General features: G+C 42.5%; 1 protein-coding gene across 7 annotated transcripts in view; it reads right to left on the bottom strand.

The window, feature by feature from the left end:
* Positions 1–20,725, bottom strand: part of CADPS (calcium dependent secretion activator) — a 474,061-nt gene that overhangs the window by 166,388 nt on the left and 286,948 nt on the right. For all 7 annotated transcript variants that reach the window (XM_055558508.1, XM_055558510.1, XM_055558511.1 and 4 more), the window contains exons 8-9: positions 12,637–12,776; positions 1,622–1,688 (exon numbers count right to left, since the gene is read on the bottom strand). In XM_055558508.1, the coding sequence (XP_055414483.1) occupies positions 1,622–1,688; positions 12,637–12,776 (207 nt within the window). The remainder of the gene's footprint in view (positions 1–1,621; positions 1,689–12,636; positions 12,777–20,725) is intronic.

Raw genomic sequence — 20,725 nt, 5'->3', positions numbered from 1 at the left:
GGGGCAGCTGCTTTACTGTGAGGTTTCGGAATTGGTAGAGCCCAAAATACTAGTCAAGGCTCTTTGCAACCTCAAGGACTGTAGTCCGCCAGGATTCTCTGTCCTTGGAGTTCTCCAGGCCAGAATTCTAGAGTGGGTAGCTGTTCCCTTCTCCAGGGGATCTTTTCCAACCCAGGAATTGAACCAGGGTCTCCTGCACTGCAGGCGATTCTTTACCAGCTGAGCTACCAGGGAGGCCCCATAGCCAACACAGTAACCCAAAACCACCTTTAGTCACTTAAATTTAAATTACAAGTTGACTCACTTTATGACATGTTTCAAAGTACAGCATAAATTAATTTTGGCAAAATGAATTATAGTTTACACGCTCTGGTGGAACTTACAAATTAAAAAGCGGTAATGGCAAATTCCTTCATAAACTGAAAAATCCTGATGCAAAAAGCAAACAAACCAAAAAAAAAAAAAAAAAGAAGAGAGAGATTTTTCAAGGGTACATATTACTATTCTGGAATTATATTTTTCTTAAGGAAGCACAGAAGAGAGCAATGATATCATTTATATATTTCTAGTGTATTATTAGTATCAATATCTGTACCTACCCCTGCACCTATATATACAGAGATGTTCCTGGCTGCACAGTTAGTAACAGTCCCAACTGGAGAGGCCCAAAGGACATCAAAAAGGAAAACTCCACAGGTATTAGAATCTGAGCAATACATACATTCATGAAACAGTGTCTACAATGATTTGTGTTCAAAAACAAACAAAAAAAACATGTTAATAAACAACATGAAGAGTTTGGTTATTTTTTTAAAAAATCTATGTGGAAAGATCTGTTTAGAAAGGTAATCTTAATTATTGGGGATCTGGAAGCCTCAGAAATCAGTGAGACTGGAATGTTTTTCCACAGATAACTCACAATCAAACAAATGAAACAAAAAAAAAGATGTAAAAAGTCCAACCAAATTCTGGCTTTTCTCATAATGACTATCTTCATGCTTTCAGAAACAGCAGATTTTTGTAAAACAGTGTTAATATCCCTGTTGCCCTAATCAGGCACATGCTTGCTTTCTCCCTGGGCCCTGGTGAGGGTTTACTGTTACCACTTTTCATATATATATTTCTGTATTGTTAGAATTAAAAAGTAATTAGCATGTATTAATGTTTAGAATTTTAAAGTGATGTAAAAGTAGGAAAACGAGCCATCTAGGTACTGGAAATGTTCTGTATCCCTCTGAATGGTGACTGCATGGATATATAATAAATAGAAGTTCATTGAGTTAAACACTGGAGCTTTGTGCACTTAAGGTAAATTATATAAAAAACATTAAAGTGCTTAGTCGCTCAGTCATGTCCAACTCTTTGCAGCCCCATGAACTATAGCCAGGACCAGGCTTCTCTGTCCATGGGGATTCTCCAGGCAAGAATACTGGAGTGGAGTGGAGTTGCAATGCCTTCCTCCAGGGGATTTTCCCAACCCGGGGATCGAACCCAGGTCTCCCACATTGCAGGTGGAATCTTTACTGTCTGAGCCACCAGGGAACCCTCAAAACATTAATGAATCCTATCAAGTGTTTAAAAATAATGGCTCTTAAGTTTGATATTAGAGTTGAATAGTTACCTGCACTAAGACAAAGAATCTTTTCTTCCATCTCTTCCAGACATTCTTACCGATGGCCCATAAATACCTAAAGAAAAGAAAAAGACCAGAGGTGCATTAAGCTTGAGCAAGTGCACTGTTTAATTTGCTTTACCATGAGCTGGGTGCTCATGGACAAGGAAATCCACAGGACTCAGAAACAGAAAGTAGATTCTGGGGTGTGGTTGAGGATAAGGAACAGGAGGCAGGATTTACTTCCACTTATAGAAAGCACTGTGGCCCATCAATCAGACTTGACTTAAATTCCTTGGCGGATTCCAGAAAGCACCTTGGAAAATGTTACACTGCACCTTAATTTGTTTATGTGCTAAAAGTCTTGTAGGCAGGGAAACTCCTGCTGCTGCATAAGAGAGAAAAGAATGGTGCTAAATATTACAACTCCAACTCTTTCACCTCTTCTCAAGTCTTACTCGGGCAACACTTCCCTTGTTTGCTTTTGCTGTGATTCTGGCAAATGAAGGTACGATACAGAAAGGAAGTTTCAAGCTGACGTAGCAAGTCCTCCCTAAACCTCTCCCTCCTCCCCCAAATGCGCGTCTGTTGATGGAAATCATTCTTCATACAGGAAAAAAAAAATTAAGGAAGTTTAAGAATTACAAAGGCACACTTCAAAGATTCTATTATCAGTGTAACTGACTGTTACTGATTCATGAATTATCCCCCACCCCCAGCCTTGTGGACTGATACATGTTGAATTGGCACTGATTAAGAAAGTGAGGCTGGTGCTTTTCAGGCTCTATTGGATCAGGTGGAGAGAGACCTGGTCATACTCAAATGCATTCAAATCCTTGAGTTCCCAAACTGGCTTTACCTGCTATCAAAAACCAACTGGCCTACTTCCAAGTTCCCACTTCACGTGCAATCAGACAGAATTTCCGCTTTGGAACATAATGAAGAATGCACCTAATGAAAACGTACACAGTTTGACAAATGTCAGGAGCTTCTGGGAGTGGCTGGTGGCCAAAGCACTCAGACCTTCAAGCCACAGACCAGAGTCATCCATGCATATTCCTCAGTCGCAAGTATAGCTGATTTTTACCTCCTGCAAAGTTCCTCACTCTGCCCACACCTCCCCTCTTTCAGTCCCAGCCCACATTTGAGGGCCATGGTTAACCACAGACCAGAATGATTTGCATCCTCCTTCTGGCCTCAGGACGGATCCTACCATCTACACATTCTAGCATGGATTTCCCTGGGGAAACACTTTCACTGAGTCTCCCCTGTAGACATGAGGGGGGTTCCCAACTTCGGCCACTCACACTGCACTTCCATGATTTATTCCAAATCAGTCCATCTATCATATAATTTACTTGCCTTTTTTTTTCTTCAACTTGACTTATTTAACATGAATAAGTTTATTTTGAAAGGAATTGTCATATCATGTTTATATTGATATACTAATTTTATATTATACTGCATAATACACATTAAAATATGTAACTCTTTAACTATATGCTTATCTGTGTATCATAAACGGTGTTGTGTGGCATCAGTGGTAATGGGTCAACTAGATCAGGAATACACTCAATCTAAATAAGAATGGGCAACTATGACAGCGTTTCAAGCAGCGGGGAGTGAGACGCTTACGTTTCTAATTAAGATGATCCCAGCAGCTGCTGGGTGCTTAATGCACTGTGGATTGAAAGGGCAAGAGGGAAGGCAGGGAAATCACTGAGGAGAGGGTTACAGGGGTGCAGACCAGAGGATGGTGGCTGAGGCTGTGGAAAAGGCTGGCTGGCTGGTAAGTTTATCAGCTCTGAGGCCAACACGGTCAGCTCTGGTTATGTGGATCACCTAGCTGCCTTGGACAGTGCTCTTAACCTTCTTGAAATATATTAATGTATCCATGGAAGAAATGGACCTTAAAAGGAAGCCTCAGCCAGGTCTAAGGAGAGAGTGGCTTATTGGTTTCTACTGATTAAGAGTATACTCTTCCAGTTCTAGTTTTTCTGCTTAATCCAAGGTGTTAGACAAGATACTTACCACTTGGTACTCTGGAAAAGCATGGCCAGAAACAGCTCTCTCTTGCAGGGTTGTTGTGGGGATTAAATGAGATGATGCTTGTGAAGTATAAGTACAAAGTATGGCAAGAAGTAGATGCACAGTGAATGTCAGTCTAATTATAAAACATACATAAGCATATCATTACTAACAGTTATTAACAGCTACATATGTGGTAAGTTCTGTCCTTGCACATATGTACACAGGGAAATAGATGAAAGATCAAATAAAGACAATGGGCAAAGGTTTTTGTGTTTTTAGTAATGACTGGTAAGACTGTAACAGTCTCATACTTTTCTAGCAGCTACTACCCATTTTTTCTTTCTTCTTGACCTAAATCTGTATAAAGAGATTCACAAAAAACAAACACAGCTACTATATCTAAAGAGTTATAGTTCTTTTAAGATTTTTTTTTTTTTTTGGTGTGGACCATTTTTAAAAGTCTTTATTGAATCTGTTACAATACTGCTTCAGTTTTATGTTTTGGCATTTTTGGCCACAAGGCATGTGGGATCTTAGTTCCTGACCAGAAATCAAACCACACCCCCTGCATCGGAAGGCAAAGTCTTAACTACTGGACTGCCAGGGAAATCCCATAAAGTGCAGTTTTAACTGAGGAGAATGCAAGTAGGAAAACGAGTTCACCTGAAGTCGCAGAATGGAATTCATATGGAATCATTAGTTTTTCTCCTTCATAACAGAAATACTAGCTACTGCTTAGTGAAGTCTTACTAATCTTCTGTGCTGTGCCCAGTACTTTACATGAATTGATTATACCCACTTGGAGGAGTTAAGAGCTTGAATCTGGAGCCATATTGCCTAGGCTCCGGAGTGACCTTCGGCAAGTTACTAAACATCTCTGCCTCAGTTTTCTCCTCTGTACAATGGGGATAATAATAATAGTACCTACTTCAAGCACTGTCGTAAGGATTAAAGTAGCTAATGAAGTAGAAAGTGCTTAGAACAATATCTGGCACAAAGTAAGAACTTACTACTCACTATGTCACTATGTGACACTCCTATGTCACAGCTAAGGGAAATGGAGTTCAGAAAGCTCAAGGAACTTCCCTAAGGCTTCCAGCTGGTGAGTGACATCACCAGATTTACACCTGGAACAGTGCTCTGGACTGCCCTTTCAGCATGCTATTCTTCCTCTTGTGAATCACAAACTTTGGCTTTTTTATTGAACTAAGAACATGAACGGCTATTCCAATCAGAGAAGACTTGTGGTTAAAAGCTACTGAACAGGAAAGCTGAGTGAGATCAGAGAAAAATTAATCCTCCTTTAGAAAGTATCATTTGGTTTGCCTGAAAGAAGGATTTTCCATCTGAGGTTTTCCTCAGAATTTATTGCTAATCTGGCACATAACAGAAGATGTCAAAACTGAGAAAAATTGAGGGCTACAAGGTACTGTTTCTGTCTATCTAGCTCCAGCTCTGTATTTTCTTAGGTTGGAACATGCTCCTTAAGCAGAATGGAATGCACCTGGAGCAGATGGAATTCTTTCACTGTAGATATACAGGTGGTTTTCCCCCGCTCCCCACCTCGCACTCTAGCTCCTCATTCCACAGACAGACCTGTGTGGGCAGTGGCCTTCAGCTGTCTCTTCAAGCCATCCAGATATGTAGAAATCTGGATTTGGGAATAGACATATCAATATTATAGCACTGTGAGCCTAAGCTAAGCTGAGGGTTACATCTTAAACTCAAGGTGGAGGTACTGAGGTGGGAATTAGCCTGCCATTAGCTATCTTTTGGCTTAGCTACCCCATGCCTCAGTTTACTCAGCTGTCAAATGGGGAGGGCACAGCATCTACCTACCTCATTTGGTTGTTGTGAGGAGTGATGAAGATGACTTACATAGTAACTGGCACATAGTAAGTGTTCAGTAATGTTAGGCATTATGGATGTTTGTTGTTATTATTAGTAGTAGTAAAAAATAGTCCTAGTAGAAAGAATTATTGAGTTGGCCAGAGAGTTTGGGTTTTTCATATGATGTCACAGATAATCCCAAACAAACTTTTTGGTCAACCCAATACAGGCAATTACCAACTCTGTAAAGGATTCATCATTGGATTCTCTATTTCAATTGTGTTCAGCTTCTGGCACGCAACTACTGGGAAATAAAGCAAGGTTCACATATTTGGGTTTGAGGCTCCAGGCAAAACTCTGCATCATGCTTCTAACATATCCTTGCTTGTAACATTTTCTTAAAATCCATGCCTGTGAGACACTGACATCCCTGCCATTCACTGGTGGCATTTTAGCTATATGCAAGTCCAGAGTGAACTACAAAGGACTACAAAGGGAGGAGAAAGATCCACTTGGGTTCGGTTCAACTTTGGGTCCAGGAAATCTTGAACAAACGCATGGAGGAGTCCCTGGTGCCAGCATCCCTCTGCTCTGGGACCACCTAGCAGAGGAGCACCCAGGGTGAGGCTTGCAGAGTTGTCATTTGTGTTAAAAAAAACCCCAAAAAACACGGGGCAGTCTTCCAAGCAGAGTCTGTGAATGTACTCGGCTCTGTTTATTAAATATTGTCTGTGTTTAGTACTAGGTGAACACATGGACGGTGTTCAATGGCTATTCGTGGGGAAATGTTGATTGTGTATCTTCGGGTGTCTCCTCGGGTGCCTAGGGATGAGCCTCCAGCGCAGGAAGAGTACATCGCCCTCCGTGACATCTGCCAGAATCACTTTCCCCTTACAAAGGGGTAAAGGTGGCTAAGAGAGACCTGGAACCAGGGAGGCGGAGGTTTCATTGTGGGGGGACTGTGGAACCAGAAGTCACGGAGGAGCCTAGAAATGAATGAAGTGCCACCTGGGTTGAAGTGGAGAGTGAGCCTCAGTCCTCAGCATGTAGGAGGCTGTAACAGCCCTCCTCTGTGTCCCTCTACTCCTGTGTCACCATGGTGCCTGGACCATCACAATATAATAAGGCGGAGATCCCTTTTTGTTGTTGCTGCTGGAAATTTTTCATGAGACTTTTTCCTAAGAAGACCAATCACAAGAGGACAAAAGCCATTATTACTACTAGGATGCTTCCCTTCATTCATTGAGGAATGAAAGAGATTACCAAGTGCTAAGGCTCCAGGTGCTTCCATCTTCCTGCAGCATCTCAGCAGGAAGAGGCCTGCGCTGAGAAAAGGTGCAAAGTACAGACGAAAGCAAATGACGTGGACGATGACCACAGCCACCACTACCAGCTCTGCTGTAGCTGTGGCCGCGGCTCTTCCCGTGTTTCAGATCCTGCCCTACATGCTTCACATTCATCAACTCATTTAATCCTCTAGGACAAATATTATCATTATCTCCATCATACGCTGAGCAAAATGAGGTTCAGAGAGGAGTACGTTCTAGTCACTTGGGATTTATATAAATTGGCATTTATATAAAGCAATACAATGAAGAAGATAAAATGGAATCAAAGTATTCAACTAGTTCAAAAGAAGGTAGGAAAAAAAGGGAATAAATGTCAGTTGGGATATACAGAAAACAAACATCAAGATGACAAATACCAATTTAATTTAAACTTAACCTTAGCAATAACCACATTAAACGGAAACAGGCCGAATATCCCAATTAAAAGGATATCTAATGCCCAATGGCAGAGATCTTCAGGTTGGATTTAAAAAGGCAGACCTAACTCTATGATCCCTGCAAGAAATACACGTTAAATCTAAAGACACAAATAGGCAAGAAAATAAAAGGATGCAAAAGGATTTACGATGCCAACATTAGTTTTTAAAAAATCTGGAGTGTTTATATTTATTACTGTCATGCCAAATAAATTTCAGGGCCAAATATTACCAGGGATAAAGATCAATGTACAGTGATAAAAGGGTCAATTTATCAAGGAGACATGGTCATTTTAAATGCCGATGCTTCTAATAACAGAGCTTCAAAATGTATGACGCAAAGATGGACGGCTTCAAAACACATGCTGTAAAAATGGACAGCACTCTCAGGCAGCACTCTCAGGCAGCACTCTCAGGCAGAAAGAAAGCAAGCCACAATTATAGTCAGACTTCAATGATTTACAGAAAATCAGTAAGGATTTAGATGATTTAAACAACATTATCAGCTAACTTGATTTAATTGATCTAATTATAGAAAATAAGCCCATGGGAAATAAAGTGGAATCCCAAATATATTCAAGTAGGTCGTTTTAGGTAGTACTGACTGAGAGACTAGGTCAAAGTGAGTGGTGCCTTGAAGACTGATGGGACAGGAAGAGGAATGCGATCATTTTGAAGCACAAGAAGTCTAGAGCAATGGCGCAGCTGAAAAGATGGACGAGGAGAGGGGATTTTAAGAAACATGGCTGACAATTCCGTCAGTCATTTTGAAAAATGTTTTTGTTGGGTATATAGATCTGAGAACATTAAAGGTGTTGCTCCTCTGTCTTCCCACTTGTAATGCTTCTTTTTTTAAGCATTTTTAAAACTATATTTATTTATTTCTTTTGGCTGCACTAGGTCTGAGTTGCAGCATGTGGGATCTAGTTCTCCAGCCAGGAATCAAACCTGGGACCCTTGCAAGGGGAGCATGGAGTCTTAGCCACTGGACCACCAGGGAAGGCCCTCACTTATAATGTTTCTAACAAGCACTGTTTTGTTCTTTTTAAAATTTATTTATTTTTTAATTGAAGGATAATTGCTTTACATAATTTTGTTGTTTTCTGTCAAATATCAACATGAATCAGTGGTAGGTGTACATATATCCCCTCCTTCCTCCCATCTCCCTCCCTCAGAGCCCCTGTTTGGGTTTCCTGAGACATACAGCAAATTCCCATTGGCTATCTATTTTACATAGGGTAATGTAAGTTTCCACGTTACTCTCTCCATACATCTCACCCTCTCCTCCCCTCTACTGTTTTGTTCTTGTGTGTGCAACATTTTGTTGTCCTCTGGCTGCTTTTATGATTTGCTCTTTATCACTGGTTATTAACATTATACTTACACTGTGTTTTTCTACAGGTTTTTTTCCATGTTTCTTAAACATGTGTTTGTTGAACTTTTTGGATTTAAGTTTTACAATTTTTATTAAATTAAAAATATCAGCCCGAAAAACCCAGAAGCATTGCTGTAAATTACTTCTGCTTGAGTGGACTGTGGTTCACTGAATGAATTCCCAGTGGAGCCATGGGAAGCTCTGTATTTTATTTATGTTTCAGGTCTTCCATCAAGTTGGTTTCTTTCATTTCAAATGGAAAGAAATAACACAATTCTAGACCTGGCTCTGATGCTTACTCTGCCCTGGGCAAGTGAGCTCACCACTATAAACCTCAGCTTTCCTATTTGTAAAGTGGACATTCATTCGTCCATATTCATTTATATAGCAACAAATTTATTGAACTTTTAGTACAGTCAGGCACTGTACTAGCTTCTTTGAACAAAGACAACAAATGCCTCTGCTGATAAGGAACTCAAAGTACAGTAGGGAAGACAGATAACAAAAAAGTAAATGAAGAAATAGCTGGTATGTGAGATGAACTGTAAGTGCTCTGGTGAAACAAAGAACGGTAAGAGAGAGAAAAAGGTAGAGAGAGGACAGGAGGGCCAGGAAAGGCATCTGATAAGGTGCAGAGAGGTGCAGCAATCAAGGTGAGCCGTGTGGATATCTGGGTGGGGGAGAAGGGACTTCCAAGGCAGAGGAAACAGTGGCGATGAGGGCTCTGAGATGGGGGTACACGTGAAGTCCTTGGTGAAGAGCAAGGGGGCCTGTGAGGCTGGAGCCATGATCAAGGTCAGACAGGCAGTGGAGTCTTTATCAGGTAGGGCCTTGGAGCCATGGGAACAACATTGGCCTTTATTCTAAATGAGCTTGGGGAATCACTGGAGATTTTCCAGCATTCAAGTGGTAGGATCTGACTTGTGTTTTTTAAAAACATTACACTGGCTTCAGAGTGGGAAACAGCTGACAGGAAGCAAGGGCAGCAGCCAGGGAACTGCTTATGCGGCAAGTGCAGCAAGTGGGGGGTGCAGTGGTGGTGATGAGAGGCTAACTCTACATTCACCTTGAGGGTGGAACGAAGAGGACTTGATGACGGGTGAGATGAAGGGTGGGAGACAGAAACCTGTCACAGATGACTCCAGGGATCTTGGTCTGAGCAGCTGACTGAAGGGAAGGACTATTTATTAAGATGGAGAGATAATGATACCTAATCCTTGGGAGGCTGTTTCAGGGATAAAATGAGATAATGCAAATGCAGGCAATTCCAGAAACTGAAAGCATCATATGGATACAAAAGATGAAAAATTAGAAAGTCATTGAAGAGCTGCTCATTCTTAAACATCCCCAATACTCATATCTTAAAGCCAAAGACCAGTGTTGATTTTCTCGCTGACAATTTCCCATTCAATGAAGAAAGCTATTCAAATGGCCCAGTGGCTCATTCCGGGAACCATAGTCCACACACAAAAAAGAGTAAATCATAGTAATTCTAATGTTTCCTTTAGAATTTTAACAAACATTGAAGTAGATACAATTTATTGGGTTGGCCAAAAAGTCTGTTCAGTTTTAAGTATAATTTAAAAACCTATTTTTCATTTTCACCAAGAACTTCATTGAACAATGTATTCACTAATCAAACAAACTTTTTCACCAACCCAATATAATCTCAGCTGTAATTCTTAACAATTCCTTTCTCTCATTCTCTAAGCTGTGGCACTATTCTCATATTTCTATCCTCCTTCCCCATATAATAGGGCTTCATAAAGCTATTTTAAGTTCAAATGCAAAAAAATATACAGTTGAGAACATTTTTGTTTTCCTCACATCATCCCTTGAGTAGCTAAGGTCGTTCTGATTTTAAGGCACAGTGGGTCAGACCATGTTTTAAGGCCACCACCATTCACTTTTCAGAGCAGCTTTATGCCCTCCTGGTGTATTTCCTGGCAAAGGTAGTTTTTAAATGGCAGCTTAGTAAACTGAAATAGCTGTGGAGCCCATCAGGAGTGAGTTACAGACTTCTCCTGTCATCCATAAGCTCAAGATGGCCTGAAACATGTTAATAATTCTACAAATGCATCAAGAGAAAAATTACTTAACCCAGATTGGTTAGAGAAATGAAGAGAGTGTAAGAAACAGGAATTGGTCTGATGAGGAAAGGGATATGTGTGTCAAGTGTTTGCAGTGGGGATGAAAGAACAGAGTGTTTATAAAATTCCTAGTTCAGAGCTTCAAAGGGGCCTAGAAAGTGGGGTGAGCTACTGATCTTTTTAAGGAAGTTTTTTTTTTTTTTTTGAAGCATGTTTAAGGACAGATATATTCATTCATATTCTCTTTTTTGTCTACTTTATCCTCTTCACTTTGCCCTTATCCCCTCCATACTGCTCACTCATGCTCTTGTTCCTTTAGCAAATATTTACCAAGTATTTATGAGACAATGTCTGCTTCAGACCCATAATCTGTTTCTGAGTGCCATAGGAACCCAACAGAATTCTCAAATCCTTTGTCTTAAAAGAAGGATGTTTATACTGAACAAGAAGAGATTTTAGGGAGAAATCCCATTTAACATTTTGGGAATAAGTGCCAGGAATATGATAAGGAGGAAAAGCTGACCTCAGAAACATATCACAAACATTTTCATGCGTTGCTAATGTAACTGAAGCAAAACTGGATGCCCTTCATGATGGACAGCTGAAAAAGGACAGAGCATATACAGAGCCCTGGCTCACTCCCCTACAGCCTTTACACGGCCACAGGCAGAAGAGCTTTGCCAAAATCCCACCTCACACTCTAGGAATAGTCTGGCCACCAGACAATGCCATGGAAATTCCTCAAATCTAAGTCAGAGCCCAGGTTCAGTACCTGGTCCTTAGTCTGTGGGAGCCCTTTGCTTGATCTGACCCCCTCCAATGCCCTGGCTGGTAAGTATCTATCTTTCCCTCAAATCCTGAGCCTTCTCTGTTCCCTAGAGTCTGGAAGCACCAAGACCAGAGTGCTGCTCTTCACCCGGATCACAGGCTGGCGTGGTCTGCTCAGTTGCTGGGATGCGAACCGCCTATCCTGACCACACGCTGCTGGACCTCTCATCCCTCTGGATCTCTCATGGACTTCTGTTTAAATCTATCTTAACCAGTGGCCACTCCCTGATATATGGTTTATGAATTCCCCAAATATTTAGCACATAACCAAGCTTCAATTTTCGTGTCAGTTTTACCACTTGAAGCAGAATGACAGCTGGTTGGCTGTGATACGTGCAGAATCCTTGGAAAACAACCCACTCCCTTTCATTGGTTAAGCATTGCCCTCATCAGAGTTAAATGGCCCAACTCCTTTCTAAGTGATCACATTTTCTGAGCTTGTGGGGTCCAAGCAATTTAGCTTTGGGTGATGGTGCTCAATATAAACCCATGTGTCAATAAACATTTCCTGTACAAACCACTGGTTTGATCTATAAAATAAAACTACATTTTATCTATTTTTTTAATCCTACTTGAAACTACTTTATTGGTCATTCCTCTCAAATCTTAAGAAACTTAAGACAAATTTTCCACTTTGTGGTTAATTTAAATGCTATGCTACACACTAAAACTGATTCAATGTGAATTGATTGTTTGAAGGTTGCCTAAGGCAACTGCTCACACATCCTGGATGTGGCTGTTAATGAAGGTGTAAGTGCATGTGTCAGAGAGTCAGAAAGATCTAGATGACTTTAAGAAGGTCTGTGAAGCCAGTAAAACCTCATAAACCAGAAATCACCCAGCCTGGGCCTGGGAAGGTTTTGAACTGCACTGGAAATTTTTTTAGAAAAGGAGAAAGAAACAACTATCCTGAGAGTTTAGCAAAAATGCAAATACAATAATCATAAGGATTAAGGAAGTCTATAGTAAATATCATAGTCATGAATTTTAATAATCTCTCATATATTTCTTTATATTTTCTTCCATGTCATTCTCCAAAGATCCACTTTTTTTTTTAAATAAAGAAATGAATGAAGAAATTACCCCTCAGAGAAGGAGCACTTACCCAGAATGCTTCATATTCTGAGGTTTGTCCATTCGGACAGCGAGTTTGATTTTGAGGTCTTGATCGGGGCAGTTTTTGGAGACTGTCATTTTGTGCCACTCTGACTGTTTGGGGCTGTTGGGTGTGGGATGGAGAATAACCTGCAGGGAAAAAAGACAACCACCTTAGCCAGAAAATAGGAACATGATATGGATATGTTTTCACAGATGAGAAACTTTACTGCTGAGAAGTGAGGGTCTTTATCCATGCCCTATGGCTAGCAGGAAGGCAGTTAAGGCCTAAACATCAGACTCAAATCCAAGGATCCACATACCAACCACGGCTGACTGGTGCCAATGCAGCCTGGCCTGAGAACAGAAGTAGCATTCTTGGCTTTCTTCTCTCTCTCCCTGGCTAACTCTGAAAGGGCAGGGATCACAATTTCTGTGATCATGCTTTTGAGTAAAGCAACAGAGAACTAAGAATGTACTCCACACATCACTCTCCTCAAAGAAGATGGCTGCATAAAAGGAAGAAACACCCTTCTGTAGTAGAGAGAACGTCTATTCCTTTTCCCATTCTTCAGGATTTCTTCTGCTATTTCGAGAGGAGAAATCCCTTTAGGGTTGCAGGGAAAGAAGGAAGGGACATGATTTGATGGGACAGGCTTAGAGTCCCACATTTCAACCCGGATGTGACATCACACAGCACCCAACTCTGGCCTGGCCCAGAGGGAAGCACACACAGCTTGAAGAAAGGTAGGCTCTGAGGAAAGGCCTGTCACCAGGGTGCTTCAGAGATGACAAAGTGACTTGGGTCTTCCGTCCCAGCTCTCATTGTCACAGATGCCATAAGTGAAGCCAGAAGGGGACCCCCTTCTCCTGTAAATCCACTTTTTCATGATATAACAAAAGAGTTCTCACTCAGGAGCTACCTGGGGTCTAGGGAATACACATTCAAGAGGAGTGAAGTATTTGGAAAACCCCCTAAACGAAGGGAATGTGAACCAAATACAGGCATGACAAAAGCTGGGCCTCTGCTTCTGGGATGGAAGAGTGCCCCGGTTTGGTGCATGCTGTTTGGTCCGTTTTCAAAGCCTCTCTTTTCTCCAGGCGCAGCAAAGGCAGCCCCTTGCAGTCTGCAGGAGGAAGAGGAGGAAGGGGTCAGAGTCCCAGGGCTGGACACTCCAGCATCCAGAGGCTGTGTCGGCCGCAGTGCAGTCATGCAGGCTTGGCCTGCACTTGGAGGGTTGGCGCACACAGCTTCCTGCGGGACTGAGGAGCAAGAGCTCAGAGCGGAATAGGAGATCGCGGCAGGAAAATAAAATCAGCCCACTTTTACGTGTCTTGCCTGCTGATTTTTGACCCCTTCTGATTCTAGGCCTGACCCTTTTTTTAATCCACTCAGTTCTGTCTTTCTGATGAAACAGAATCTGTACATTCTTGATAACTCCAACATTTGAGTCCTTTTAAGGTCTAATGGCAGAAAGTCAAGAGGAACTAAAAAGCCTCTTGATGAAAGTGAAAGAGGAGAGTAAAAAAATTGGCTTAAAGCTCACCATTCAGAAAACTAAGATCATGGCATCTGGCCCCATCACTTCATGGGAAATAGATGGGGAAACAGTGGAAACAGTGTCAGACTTTATTTTTTGGGGCTCCAAAATCACTGCAGATGGTGATTGCAGCCATGAAATTAAAAGACACTTACTCCTTGGAAGGAAAGTTATGACCAACCTAGATAGCCTATTAAAAAGCAGAGATACTACTTTGCCAACAAAGGTCCGTCTAGTCAAGGCTATGATTTTTCCAGTGGTCATGTATGGATGTGAGAGTTGGACTGTGAAGAGAGCTGAGTGCTGAAGAATTGATGCTTTTGAACTGTGGTGTTGGAGAAGACTCTTGAGAGTCCCTTGGACTGCAAGAAGATCCAACCAGTCCATCCTAAAGAAGACCAGTCCTGGGTGTTCATTGGAAGGACTGATGCTGAGGCTGAAACTCCAATACTTTGGCCACCTCATGTGAAGAGTTGACTCATTGGAAAAGACCCTGATGCTGGGAGGGATTGGGGGCAGGAGGAGAAGGGGACGACAGAGGATGACATGGCTGGATGGCATCACCAACTCGATGCACATGAGTTTGGGTGAACTCCGGGAGTTGGTGATGGACAGGGAGGCCTTGCGTGCTGTGATTCATGGGGTTGCAAAGAGTTCGACATGACTGAGTGACTGAACTGAACTGAACTGAAGGTCTAATGACCTGATTAAAATACAAGAAGGCTTGATTTTTCAAAACTGAGGCTGCTAACATTTTTGGATCATTACAGACTTCAGTAAAAAATTTTTAAGCAAGTAGCCAAAATCCTGTAAATAGATTACTAGTAATATAAAAACTAATATAAATGTATATAAAATATATATCCATGTATGTTTTACATGCTCTATCTTTACTTTATATTAATACTGCATTACATATATTTTAAAACATGCACAAACAGAAGCTTTTAAAAGATGGGTTAAAGATTTAAAAAAAAAAACTTCTGTTTTTATTTTTTATTTTATTAATTTTTTTGACATTGCCATCCTTGTAGGATCTCAGTTCCCTGACTGGGTATTGAACCTGTGCCCCTGCAATGGAAGCACAGACCACCAGGGAAGTACCCTCAAACTCTAGTTTTAAACATCTTGCTGATGCTGGTGGCTCTGTACTATCATTAGCTATCTGTTAAGGTGCCATGTACAGGTAATGCAAGGCTCACTGTTAGTGATACCAGATGTCAATCCGTGGTTCAAGAGGACTTAATGGAAAATTTCATACTGTTTTGATGGACATCCGCACTGGCATTGTTTTTATCTCATGACATGGATGGCAGAACTCTTCATTAGCAGGACTCATGTCACCTCCACCGTTTTCACATTTTTTTGCCAGACTTGCAATACCAGTATCATCTGTAAATCATAGCTCTTCTGTAGTAATCTTTTTGGTCATTTGCTCATTTTGTGAGGGCTGATTTAGCTGAAATTTCTATCACAAAATGTTATCAGTTCTCTTACCTGGCACTAGTGAACTGTGGCATGCCTTGGGCCACTGGAAGGAAACCAGTCAGTCACAGTGCCACTGGGTTGTAGAGATCTCTCATTCTCTCTCAAGATAACGCCTGTCCCTCTAGGCCACCTCCATCAGGTTCCACATCCTGAGACCCCAGACTGTGGAGGTAGAGAGCGGGCCCTGCTGATCTTGGTGAAGCTGACCTTATCAGCTGTGCTCATTTGGCCCAAGAGGTGATGAGCTGGGAAACAGGAAGGGGAGGAGCTGATAAGGGAAACACCACCAGGGCCAGAACAGCAGCAGGTAAGGCCCAGGGCCTCCTTCTGCTTCTGCTCATTTGGCAAAATTGAAACGGGCACTGGGTACCCAGAGCTCATTAACAGGCCATCCACCATATGGATCCTGGGCACATTTCCCATTGGCAATATGCTGTCCATTCGCTGACACAAATGGCCACAGATCATCACTGTCCGCTCCACAAAGGCTTCTTCCCCCATTTGATCACTCCCTGGGGAGACCTCGTCTCTAGGGTGGATGGCGAGATGAGGTCACTGCAGTCCTCCTCCACCTTCACCCCACCCTGCCATGCGCCTGACAGGCTGCCAAATCCTTTGTAAGTGTCAGCCCCGCTGAATTATTAGGGTCCTTCTGGGGGCACATGAGCACACAAGAGTCCTGAGTAGTCCAGACACCTCATCTAGACATTCCAGGCTGCTAATCAAGCACTTTGTCATCTCAGCTGCGGTCCATGTGTGCTGTGCTTTGATGTGGGCATGCTGATGTGGGAACACGTGCCATCCTGAGCAGTAAGCTGCATGCCAGCCGGCCCCAGCTTTCCTATATCACCTGGGCATCCAGACGGATCCTTCTGGTGGATGGCTTTACCCTGAGCCTTTACCTGGCTTTATTTACCTGGCTGATCCCCTCCAACACTTAGCCTGTAAATCTCTCCTGATCTCTGCATTCTCCTGGGTCAGTGTTTCTGCTCCTCAGACTAGCATATATCCCCTTGCTACGTGTCCCCTAGGTATCCTTCTCTAGCAGAGCACTCACCACACTACACTGTAATTTCTGGTTTTTTTGTCTCCATCCCTTACGTTTTCTGAGGTTATGGACTTTTTCCTGTCATTCCTGTTTGCTCTGTGCATGGCACAAATGACCAGACATGGCAGGCCTGCAATCCTATTTGATGAATGTGTTTGACAGAACTGCAGTGTTGGCAAGAGTGTGGGCAAACAGACATTCCCTCATGCCTTTTGAGAATTATAAATTGGGGTACACTCTTTGGGGCCTCCCAGTTGGTATTAATGGTAAAGAATCTGCCTGCCAATGCAGGAGACCAAGGAACATGGGTTGGATACCTGGGTTGGGAAAATCCCCTGGAGTAGGAAGTCACAATCCACTCCAGTGTTCCTGCTTGGAAAATTTCATGGACAGAGAAGTCTGGTGGGCTATAGTTAGTGGGGAAACAAAGAGTTGGGCACAACTGAGCGACTGAGCACATACACTCTTTAGGGGACAATTTGGTAGTATCTGTCAAATTTCAATTTTCATTCAGCAAGGTAGTTTTTTGAAATTTATCCTATTTATGTACACAAACATGGAAAGAAATAAACTTATGGTAATTCACAGAGGCATTGTTTATATAGCCAGAGAGTGGAGACAATCTAAATAAATACATGTGCATAGTGTACGTGGCTATGAAAACAAGAGGGAAGTCAGTATGTGGTGATACAGACTAATCTCCAAATATCCTGGTGTTTCAAGCAAAGTGCAGAGCAATATATATCCAACTATGCTCTTTTTCTCTCTTTTTTTAAATAGAGATATATTCAAATATGTTTGTCCATACTGTTTGTGCTTCCTAAGAATATCTGGGGAAGAACACACAACACATCAAAAACAAGGTTTTTCTCTGGTCAAAGATACTCAAGTTAGGCGGGTGGGCTCATTCATTTTCATTATATATCCATTTAGATTATTATTTTTTTTAGTATATGAATGAGCTACTTTTTAGTTAGCAAGACTAATAAAAATGAAACATAAAAACACAAATGGAACCAATGAAATACTATTACATGAAGGAACATAGCACTAGAATCTTTGAATGTGGCTGTGTCCTGATAAACTTGGGAAGAATCAACACATAGAAACACTTATTCAAGGGGTCCAAGGAATCTTCCCCAAACTCCCCTCCCATCCAGTCCCACCATCCAGGGGGAGGGCAGTTTGGGGGAGAACGGCGACATGTGCATGTATGGCTGGGTCACTCTGCTCTGCGCCTGAACCCATCACAACGCTGTTAACCGGCTCTGTCTGCCTGCTCAGTCACTAAGTCGTGACTGACTCTTTGTGACCCCATGGACTGTATGTGTAGCCCACCACGCTCCTCTGTCCATGGGAGTTCCCAGGCAAGAATACTAGAGTGGGTTGCTATTTCCTTCTCCAGAGGATCTTCCTGACTCAAGGACTGAACCTGTATCTCCTGCACTGGTAGGTGCATACTTTACCACTGAGTCACCTGGGAAGCACCATTAATTGACTATTTGTTATTGTAGTTCAGTTGCTAAGTTGTGTTTGACTCTGCAACCTCATGGACTGCACAGCTTCACTCTGCAGCATACCAGGTTCCTCTGTCCTCCACTATCTCCCAGAGTTTGCTCAAATTCATGTCCACTGAGTGGGTGATGCTATCTAACCATCTCATCCTCTGCTGCCCCTTGTTAAAAAGACCACTTCTGTCACCCAGCTGCTGCCTGTGGAGGTGCTGCCAGCAGAGGGCGCCCGCCCCACCAGCACTAGGGCCAGGCAGGCCAGCTCCACTGCAAGGGGGAAAGTTTCTTTGGCAGGAAGGAAGGGTAAACTGCTATCTGGCGGAATCTGTAATGAGACTGGAGGAGAGTATAATTTGTTAAGAGATTAATGGCTGTGAGGGGCTGTGGCAAACTCACGGTCTTCACCCCAACAGCAGAGGAGTTTTATTTTTGCATAAGAACAAAATGGTGTAGTAAAAATAGCCCTAGAGATGAGGTGACATCATTCCTGGCACCTTCTCCCTAAGGTTCAGATGAAGCGTCAGTGAGGGGCTTGTGGCCTGGCCAGCAGGAAACGCGCAACAGTGTATGGGTCCCGAATGAGCGGGACTCATGCACTCACCGGAGGATCCTGCCTTCTACGGCAAGCAGTTTTCTCATCTATAAAGTAAAAGGCTTTGACTAGATCAGTGGGTTTTAACTTTTCTGAGCGGAAACTGTTTTAGGAAGCTGGCGAACACTTGGATTAGCAAGCATTACTATGTCCCCCGCCCCAATGTCTGTAAACAATTTCAAGAGGCTCCTGAGGCCCATGGAATGGGCTCAGGTTGATGCCTCCTGAACTTGAGTCTGCTAACACTAATATCCTAGGTCTCTGAGACACTCATGATTCCTGATTCAAGTCTTCATGGAAAAAGAAAGGTCTGAAGAAAAAGAAAAGACAGGCTCCTTCCCCTACTCTGCGTGTCTCTTTCCCTAGGGATGGAAATGAGTATTTGTCATTTCACAAAGAAAACAGGTAAACCTCTTCTTACTTTAATCCTGCTTCTTCTGTGTGTGTGTGTGGAAAGGTCTTTTTGCTATCAGTCTTGTTTACTTTTTGCCTTATTTCCATCTGTGGTCTAGGTCCTAGTAATATGATTCTATATAGTTCTATAGATGAAAACCAGTTAAAGGAAATGAAAAAGCAAAGGTACGGAAAAGAAAGTCTGGTTAATGTGTTCTTCCTGGTGCTCTTCGGCGTGTGTACCATATGCACGCCTTGAGGTATTCTGTCCTATCCTACAGAGATGATGTGTCAGAGGCTCAGAGAGGTGAAATGTCTTGGTTTGTGTCACACAGCTTTCAGAAGGGATTATGCATTCAACCAGTGCAAATGAAATTTGCTAAGAGTCTATGTGCTGGGCTCTGGGTATAGGTATAGGGTGTGAACAAAACAGTGTCCAGTTTCATGCTCATGGTCTCTCTCTTGCAATGGGAAGAGGGATGGGGGTGGGGGCAAAAAGGGGGTAGGGGATTGAGAGGTACAACTACTATATATAAAATAAATAATACACAAGGGTACACTGTACAGTATAAGGAATATATCCGGTATTTTATAATAATTGCCAATTTGAGTATAATCTACGAAAATACTGAATCACCATGCTGTACACCTGAAACACAATATTGTAGACTGCCTACACTCTAATTTTTTTTTAAAGGACAAAACTGCTTTCTATCTCCTTGGAATTTTTACAGTCCAGTGGGGGAGACAGAAGCCAAAATTTCTGGAAATTCTCTCAGTGATAAATTCTGCAGGCTGTGAACAGGGAAGGAACTGAGGGGGTAAAGGAAGGAGGACAGGCAGCCCACAAAGGGCTCTCCGAGGAGGCGGCGGCATTTATTAGAGAAGCAAGCAGCCCCTGGGAGGGCTGGGTGGTGGGAAGAGGGTCCCAGACAGAGAGAAAGCCTCCTGAGATGAGAAAGAACTTGGTGTGCGCGAGGGACTGACATCGGGCCAGTGATGCCGGTGCATCTGGATGAGGGGCGGGGAGACAGAAAATGAGGCGGCTGGGCAGGTGGGCACAGGCCAGATCACACACATCTCTGTGTGTCGTGCCTCAGCTCTGATTTCACCATGGAGTCACGGAAGCACTTTAGGCCATCAAGGAACAAAGTCAACTGGAGTTCTTAAAATACTAGCAGTTTGGTGCAGAGTCAGTCAAAAGCGGAGATGAAAGAAGAAATTATTCATAAAAGAAATGATTCAAATAAGAATTATTATCTCAGTGGTACTCAAAGGGATTGGTACCACCCCTTGAGATGTTTCAGACACGTGGGGGACATTTTTTGGTTGACAAAACAGTCGGTGCTGGCCTCTGCTGGTATTGAATGGGCGGGGCCCCGGGGTACTAATCATCCAGCCACAAGTGAGCTATTCCTCTGTAAAGATGAATCGTCCTGTATTCCGCCTGACTGTTGAATACTCCCATCAGATAGGAATGAAGGTAGAAAACACTGCTGATAATCAATTGAGTGTAGATCCTAAAT

Source organism: Bubalus kerabau, chromosome 20, assembly GCF_029407905.1.
Source record: "Bubalus kerabau isolate K-KA32 ecotype Philippines breed swamp buffalo chromosome 20, PCC_UOA_SB_1v2, whole genome shotgun sequence".
NCBI lineage: Eukaryota > Metazoa > Chordata > Mammalia > Artiodactyla > Bovidae > Bubalus > Bubalus kerabau.
This window is presented reverse-complemented; position numbering and strand designations above follow the sequence as displayed.